We start from the raw sequence: 8,535 nt of genomic DNA on the forward strand, positions 1-8,535 counted from the left end.
GGATGAAAAAACCAGACAAAATTAAATTCTAAAGATGAAGCTACCAAGTCCCACTCTAAAAGTAGAGATAATCACTAATGCTTAGAAAAATCACAGTTTATTTTTCTAAGCAACTTAAGCACAATGCATGTGCATTGTGCACAAGGCCTAAGGGCATCTCTAACAGATTTCGCAAACCGGACCATCAGATATGATAACCGCTGATTTGTGGGATGTATCCCATAAACCCGTCCCGAACAAATCCTTCGAATCCAATCGTCCTGATTTTTTATGAGATCCCGATTTCGCGAGTCCATTTCCTCTATATCGAGATTTCGCTCGGTTTTGGAGGCTCACCTCTCCTTTGACGGGAGTGAAGTTTCAGTCCCAACCGCTTTCCTCGCAACGGCGCCATGGCTTCCCGAGCCAAATTCTGGTCAAATCTCACCGCCGCCGCCCCATGCGAGCTGCCGCACATCGCCGTCCCCTCCCACGAGCTAGCTAAGCTACTGCTACTGTCGCCACCGCGAGCTAGCTAGCTAGCTAGCAGCCGCTGCGTAGCGAGCGAGCGAGCTAGCTAGCTGCCGCCACAAGCTAGCTAGCTGCTGCCTGCTCGTCACATTCATCCCTGTGGTCTTTGTCTTGCTCCTAGGCGGCGCCCACGCTCCTCCTCTGTCCCTCACGAGATTCTCACGGTGGGAGCAGTCTAGATGGATCCAATTGTAATTTAACTGATGTTTTTTGGGGTTTGTGCAATTTTATCGGGACAATAAAATATTTTTATGGAATCTGTTCTTCCGGAACAAAAGTGATATTAAAAAATGTTTTGCCGGTACTGGGTGTACGGGATGCTCTAAGGGCCAAAACTACTCGTCCGACACCTCCTTCCCATCGAAAAAAAACCTTCTTCCACGTCTTCGTCCAAGCTAGGGTTTCCTCTGCTGACCTCCGTCGTGCTTCCGGCCGCTACTTGCATCTCTCCGCCCTCCATTCATTCGACTCCTCGAGCCTATGAGGTAAGTTTAACGGGATTCCCTGACCAATCTGAGCGCGGTGGTCCTATCAATCCGGTCTTTGCTTCCCTGTCAATTTTGTTGTTCAATTGCGGCGTCGAGGATTCACGAGATTTTTCGTGACGCGATTTTGATCCCAAACAATTCCAAGTGATCCAAACAATTCCGAGTGCTATTACTTGTAGAGCCCCCTTCAATTTATGAATTGCGCATAGATCAGAATTCTAACTGCATCGTGCCTATCTTGATTACATCCTAATGGTGCATAATGACATGTTCAGTAGTTTAGATAACCCCGTCTGTTGCAATCACCTCTAGACAGCATTGAAGACTCCCTGTACAACAGTCTGTCTATTTTCTATCTGCAACCCCACAAAATTAGGAACTGAAAATAAACCTTGCACAGTCTGGCCGCCGCCGCTCCTCCACCCTAGTCAACGATGCGAGCACAGTCATAGTCCAGCGCAATGCTCTCCGATGACAAGGTGTGTGTTAGACAAGTAGTAAAAGCTATGTCCGTAGGCACCGCCGTCCTACGGCGCTCTGCCTAGCCAACAAGTTGAACATTGACGACGAGAAGGAGCATCAATCATGCTCTGCTGGCTCGCTGCTGTCCATCTAGCAGAGTTGGGTCTGCTAGGCACCATTGATGTCCTCCCACTGATTGGCAAGGCCTCCCACAACGAAGTCATAGGGCTGATGCTCTGTAGCAGAACATGTGCTCGCTGGCATCCATGGCAGATGCTCCTTGGCCGGCTAGTGGTGCCTCGGCGTCGACCCAAGCAGCGCAATGTCGTGCAGGTCTCGCCGGAGTAGGCAGCGTAAAAAAGGAAAAGATATCGCCATGTTGGAGCACGGGATACGAGGGTTCGACAGACGAGATAAATGGTTGTTGATAAGGAGCGATATTTTTGGATATCGACTGTCTGAGGGATTATAGACACCCTCCTCCTCTCTCTTCATTCTCTCCCCTCCACCTAGATAAAAATCCCATGTGGCATGTGTTACAGACGGCTGAGTGGATGGTGTTGTATATTTTCCTAAGAAACAACATAAGTAGTCAACTTAGATTCAAAGTACAAATTTTTTAATCACAAGGACTTGGCTGTTTTCCAAACCACCCACCCCACAACATAAGGGGGCAAATTCACCACCCTGTAGAAATAGTGATTGCAATATCTACGGACAAATCCAACCAAACACGCTCTCGCATGCAACATCCCCACCAATCCTGTAATGCAGCCAACCCAGAAACATTTTCACTCAGCCATGTCCAACTGAAACGGGCAGGGATGACCAAACATCCCTTACTGGCATGCACTCATCTAGACTATATGTTCCCCAAAATCGCCGGTCTGGTTTGTTAGCTGATAATCTTGATCTCTAGCATTCCTAATCCCAGAGACAGTGTAAAGTTGGAAGTCATTGGCAGCCAATTTTAGCCATCCATCAACTTGTAGATCCATTCAACTAGTGAATGCATCCTGGTGTTCACCAATTTTAGCTCTCTTCGTGCAGGCAACTAAAAAGACGTATAGTCGCCCAGAAGTGCGCACTGGTGTCGTCACCGGTTGTATGATTGGGGAATTTTTCACCTGACAGATTAGTTAAAGAATAACGCCTTGTCATTCTTACTAAGTCGGCAATTAAAAGTGTACTGCATAGTTTTACCAAAAAATAATAATTTTTTTAAGAAGACAACTGTGCTATGTTGGATGCTATGCAGCTAAGGGTATTTATGGTATTTATTTTTACCAAAAAATATTCTTTTCAAAAAGTTAAGAGTATTTATGGTTAAAATTCCAATTTTCTATCTTTTCATACAAATAGGTGTCCTTCCCTGATTTTTGCTTTAGCTTTAGCTCTATTGATGCTTGTAGCTTTGTACCTGCAAACTACATAAGCCAAATGTTTCGTGGATAGAATGAATTGAATTGTCTAAACCCTGTAATGTTCTCACTTACTTGGCATCTATATTGTATCATATATCTGATATTAGCTAAGTGAATGCTCTGATATTTATCTTGCTGCTACTTACTATTATGACACACTTCAACTGTTTAGCTGTTCCTGGTTCTTAATGTCTTCATGTATAATAGTATCATGGTGAGGTAGGTTGCCTTACTCATGTCTCATGCTTATGTGATTTTCAAATATTCGAAAAATGAATTTGCTTTAGCTGTGTAGTCATGACATTTGTGTTTCAGTGTCTGCGGAAATTTTAAACTACTTTCAGATAAACAAATTGCAATTTGCCTGTCAGATATGGCGAGCACAGCATGCTTTGTGATTGTCAGTAAGAATGATATCCCAATCTATGATGCTGAAGTTGGATCCGCTCCAAAAGTATGATTCGTTTAGTTTATTCCCTTTAGTAATTAATGTATATTCTACTCCACTTCTTACATTTGTGGTATTTTTATACGTGCCTTTGTTAAATATTCATTGTAGTTTTGTTCCCATATTCCTTTGCTACTGATGGAATCCACGATGCACATAATCTTGTATCTGAAAGTAGATCATGTATTAATGTGCACATGTATTGTTCATTACAGTATTATCACTTGTTTGCAACCTTACTTTATGGGACATCTACTGTCCATCCCATCTCGAGCAAGAATAAATTGTTCATCTGTATTATAAACATCAGCTTTACAGTTATTTTCTAAGATAACCAAATGATGAAAACTTGCAACTCTTGTGATCTTGTCACATTATTTCCCCCCTCATAGAGGCATAGTAACTAGTAAGTCCTCCTTTGGTTCATAGGATAGGGATTTTATAGGAATAGAAAAATCATAGGAAGTGAGATGACATGCATCTCAATTCCTTTAGAGAAAGAGATTTTATTTGGTGCATAGGATAGGAATTTTTCCATTGAGTCTAGGCTAATGTTTTTTTCCTTCAAAATGTGAAGAATTGATTCCTATCCTACATAGGAATAGGAATCCGTTCCTATAAACTAAAGGACTTCAAAGGAATTTTTCCTTTGCAAATCCTATCATATAGAGTTCCGACAAAATTCCTGCAAACCAAAGGAGGCCTAACCTCTTCGTCTCGAGACTCGAGGTGGACTCTTAAATTCTATTTTATTGTAGACGCTTAGCAAAAATAATATATTTTTATAATACCTAGGACATGGATGTTATATGAACCAATGATCATGACAAGTTGTTACTACTACCAATGGCTTCCTCTTTTATTACTTCCTCCTTTACATACCCCTCTACCTCTGACAATCTTACTAATCAAATGGTACCCAGTTCATATCTGTAAATTTGTTCGATCGTTGACAAGGTTCAAAGAAAGGATGAGCCATTCACCGTGGATGCTAGAAATGTGAGATCAACCGAGAATGCATGCACCATTTCTCATATTTATATTTTGTACATGATTAACAGTAGAGGCATGCATTGCATTTACCTCTCCCTGTAGGTCATCCTATTAGCGTATGTCAGTCAGTTGTTTCATGAGGACCCAATTTACTTCCTCTTGCAGAAAAGAAGATCAGGCTTATCAGCATCAGTTCATTTTGCATGCTGCATTAGATGTTGTTCAGGACCTTGCATGGGCTACAAGTTTTTTTTAAAAAAAAGGAGGATGACCCCCGGCCTCTGCATATGGGCGATGCATACAACCACTTTATTAATTATTCTCACAAGACCTTACAAAGTAATACAACAGTAAGACTAAAACCGCCGTCTAAGCATCTCTATCCAGCTGATGAAGGGGCGCAGATAGTCTGGGCCTAATACCAAACAGACATCGCAGCCAAATCTAACATCTAAGACCTGAGATCCCATCCAGGACGCCTGCCAGGCATGGGTCTCACCGGTCCGGCGTGCACTCAGATGCCGCCGCCGCCAACTGCCACCGCTCCATCTTCAGAAACGTACTGATGCATCAACCTTGCTCGGTCTAGCTATCGTTGACGCCACCACGGCGCCAAACGGCACCTCCTCCCTGCGCGCAAATAGCTGAGCACGTCGCGGTCGCCACTGATACACCTCAGCGCCATGCTGCCAGGTATCACCAGCCGACACAGCTTGAAGTCCTTGGAAGATCTGTCGTGCGTAGCACCTGCCGACCAGGCATGAAAAAGTGTAGCACCTGCCGGTCAGGCATGACTTGACATCACCACCGAAGCTCTGTGCAAGACGAAGCCGCTCCACCTCCTGCCTCTGACATCCAGCGCTGCTCCGCAAACGATGCTCCCAAAAGAGAGACGACACCGCAGTGCCGCCATCGTCCGATCTGGAACACCAGATCCTAGGGTTTCCCCCGGAGCAACACGAGTGGGTCGACAGTAGTTACACGATGATGGCTCCATCAAGGTAACGGCGAAAATGCTGCCATCGCCTACCGTCGGCTCGGTTTTCACCGGCAACCATGTCTCTCCTACTCGCAGCCGGGTCAAGATGATGGATCTCGAGATCCGATCACCAAGCCTCTGGCCGGCCATCTCAGGAAGAAGATGACCACCACATCCACCAGCGTCACCACGCTGGGCACGCGTCGCCGCCGGCACCCCCATGGTGCCTAGAGGCCGACAAGCCCCGACGATTCCCATGCCTCGCCAGCCGCCATGGCCCAGACCTAGGCACCACCAGATCCAGATCAGATCGGGGTCAAGGGCCCCAAGCCGCAACCGCCGCGGAGGCATCACCACTGGACGGTGCCTAGCCCTCCAGCCCGCCGCCGAGTCATCGCCGGAGCTCCGCCGCGCCACGCCTGCAAGCCGCCACCGGGATAACTCGCACCGCCGCCAGAGAAGCCGCAGCCGCCGTGCGTTGGAGGGGCCTCGAGCCGCAGCTGCACCGCCGCCAGGCAGGGGCGCCGCCACCCAGTACGCCCTCCGCCGCGCCGCTGGGCCCTGCCCAGCCCAGCGCCGTCTCGCGTCGCGACGTCCCGCGCCGGACGCCAACCGCGAGGAAAGGGGCAAGATCCCCGCCGCCACCAACGCCGGCCGGTCTTTGCCCGGCTGCGCTGTGCGGTGGCGGCGGGGGGAGAGATCGACGAGGGAGGACGAGGGGCGACGCGCTAGGGTTTCCCCCGAGGACGCTCGCGGGAGCGGCTCGGGGGTCGTTTGATTCTGTGCATGGGCTACAAGTGCAATGTGAGTGGTTGTTGATTTGTCATTACCCAGTCAAGGTGTATCCAAAGATTCAACGTAGAACGCCTTGTAGTTTTTCTTGTTTCTTGCTTCACATAACTATTCCTCTTTTTCGCCATTTTCAGGTTTCTGAAGTCAGTAGATAGATTCAACGATCTTGTGGTGTCTGTTTATGTAACTGCTGGTCATATCCTTTTGAGTGCTTATATGTGGTGTCTTTTTAGAGAGCCGAAATCTTGTGTGATGTCTTGGCAGAAAAAGAATCTAGAAATGTGAGAATTTGGTGATAATTCCTTTGATCAGAATTATCATTATTCTGTCTGCAAACGACTTAAGATATAGCCGTAACAGGTAAATTTGGGGTCTTGTGTATGTCTTTAATTCCTGTCAGAGTGATAACTCATAACCGCGATTGCCCTTGCTACATTTCTTTAAATTTTTCCTCATAGTAGTATTATCTTGACTCCTATATATAAAGAAACAGTTGGTGATGGTGGTGTGTCTGCCATCCGTCATTCTGACCATACAATCTGCATCTAAAACATTGCGAGGCAAGCTGTGATATTTTTGCAAAGGATATGACCATTCTGCTCCACATTTGCAGAAACCCCTTACTCCCCCAGACCATCTCATCTCCGTCCCTCCCCTGCCTCATTCAAACAAACAAGAGGAATAAATTTATATACACACGATTTTGTTTCAAGTTTCTGAGCATGTATTAGTCTATTTTGGATCCAATGTAACACAGGGCACTTTGCTAGTTGTTTTCTTAACAGCCAGTTCATCACATACTAGATTTATGTTGCTTCATGATTCACGGAGTGAAGATGGTATAAAAAGCTTCTTTCAGGAAGTTCACGAACTTTACATCAAGGTAAACTGTTAGCTGTGTACTGAGAAAGCTACATTTATTTTGATTGCTGTTCTAAACTAAGTCAGACATTCATATGAATATATATAAAAAATACACGTGTTGAAATGCCATCCTACTATTTGCAGCCGGATGAAAAAAACTTCATTAGTGTCGCATGAGCTCTTTTTATACGTCATAGAGCTGCACAAGGATCAGGATGTTGTCATGCATTCCATTCCAGCATTCTTCTTGCTTGCGCAGTCGTGCTAGATTTCTACTTATATTTCTGCATGTTTTTGCTGTGCAGATATTCCTTAATCCACTCTACTTGCCTGGTTCTCGCATCACATCCTCTCATTTCAATACCAAGGTCAGGGCTCTTGCAAGGAAATACCTGTAGCATGCACTCAGGTGGAAGATCCTGAAAATGAGCTAGTGCCATGATGCGCCAAAATGGTGCTCAACGGAGAGCTTTCTTTGCTTATTTCTGAGGCGTTTCCCCTGCCAACGTTTCAGCTTTTATGTTTATCTCCTTACCCCTGTCCTGTGCTGTTGTCTTGAGATACTCGAGTGTCGTAAGCTGAGCCCTGTTAAATTTACCTTGCACATCGATACTGCACCATTATATCTGTAGCCATGGCAGTGAAAGGAGATGGTGCCGCAGTATCATCACGAGCTGTATGAAGCATGGAAGCATATGCAGCGGCATTAATATTACAGGACACTGCAATGCAACTGACCAGCTGGTAGTGGTACTGTAGCTCCACTAAAAGGACCCCTGCAGAATCTCCGGAGAAAGGTCCTCGCACATCAGATGAATTCTATTCATAAATGAATCTGCAGTTATCACTTGGGATTGTACTACCAAGGAAGAGCTGTCATTTGGCTGGAACCTTTTCTTTGTTTTTGTTTTGTGAAGACAAGACTTTGATTGATGATTATTTAACACAAACGGGTGTTATGTGCCATGAAATTTACCACGTCACCGTATTTGTTTCCGAAAGTACTTTTCTCGCGGTTGCCATTTTTTATTAGCATATAATCCACATATCGTAGTAGTCATTGATCAGAGGTTTCCTTATTAACGAAACAAAATGCGCATTGTGTTTTAGCACGGAGAGAATAGCAAACTGCAGGTGCGCGTGCAAAAAGTGTAGGCCGTCTTGTTACGCCTGGCTATTGTCCTAAACTTGTTCACGTGTGCGCATGCCGCTCCCCAGCAGAGGTGGAGGCGCAAAGCAGCTGAACCGACAGGAAACTTGGAGACTACAATTCTGGCGCACAGAAGAGCTAAGATCGTCCACATCTGGTAGATAACCATGCGTGCGTGCGTGCCTAGCTCGCTCGCTCACTCACTCGTCAATCATCGTCGACAGCCGAGGCGTGCTTAGCTGTTGCCATAAACTTGGCTCTAGCTCTCACCCATCAATCAATCGCTCGTCGACAGCTGAGCCGTGCAACCGCTATTGAGTCCATCTTTCTGAATCTACTGGTAGCTAGTGCATCAAGTCACCACAAGGCAAGGCAAATCCGGGGGGAGATTTGCTCAAGCACGCACACATGCATCGCGCCACAGA

At 46.0% G+C, this 8,535-nt stretch overlaps 1 protein-coding gene across 1 annotated transcript; it reads left to right on the plus strand.

The window, feature by feature from the left end:
- The first annotated feature begins 793 nt into the window (after window positions 1-793).
- On the plus strand, window positions 794-7,938 carry LOC125513616 (uncharacterized). Its single transcript, XM_087528133.1, has 4 exons — window positions 794-995; window positions 6,231-6,291; window positions 6,893-6,979; window positions 7,266-7,938. Exons 1-4 carry the CDS (start codon window positions 991-993, stop codon window positions 7,356-7,358), a joined length of 246 nt encoding a protein of 81 aa, XP_087384259.1. The 5' UTR covers window positions 794-990; the 3' UTR covers window positions 7,359-7,938.
- The last annotated feature ends 597 nt before the right edge of the window (window positions 7,939-8,535 follow it).

Source organism: Triticum urartu, chromosome 6A (genome assembly GCF_056163025.1).
Source record: "Triticum urartu cultivar PI428250 chromosome 6A, HENAU_Tu73, whole genome shotgun sequence".
Lineage (NCBI taxonomy): Eukaryota > Viridiplantae > Streptophyta > Magnoliopsida > Poales > Poaceae > Triticum > Triticum urartu.

Excerpts from the sequence above, each read along its gene's own strand:
- LOC125513616 (XM_087528133.1), top strand. Across the intron at positions 6,292-6,892 it reads CTGTTTATGTAACTGCTGGT|CATACTAGATTTATGTTGCT; the intron begins CATATCCTTTTG and ends GCCAGTTCATCA. Across the intron at positions 6,980-7,265 it reads TTCACGAACTTTACATCAAG|ATATTCCTTAATCCACTCTA; the intron begins GTAAACTGTTAG and ends TTTGCTGTGCAG.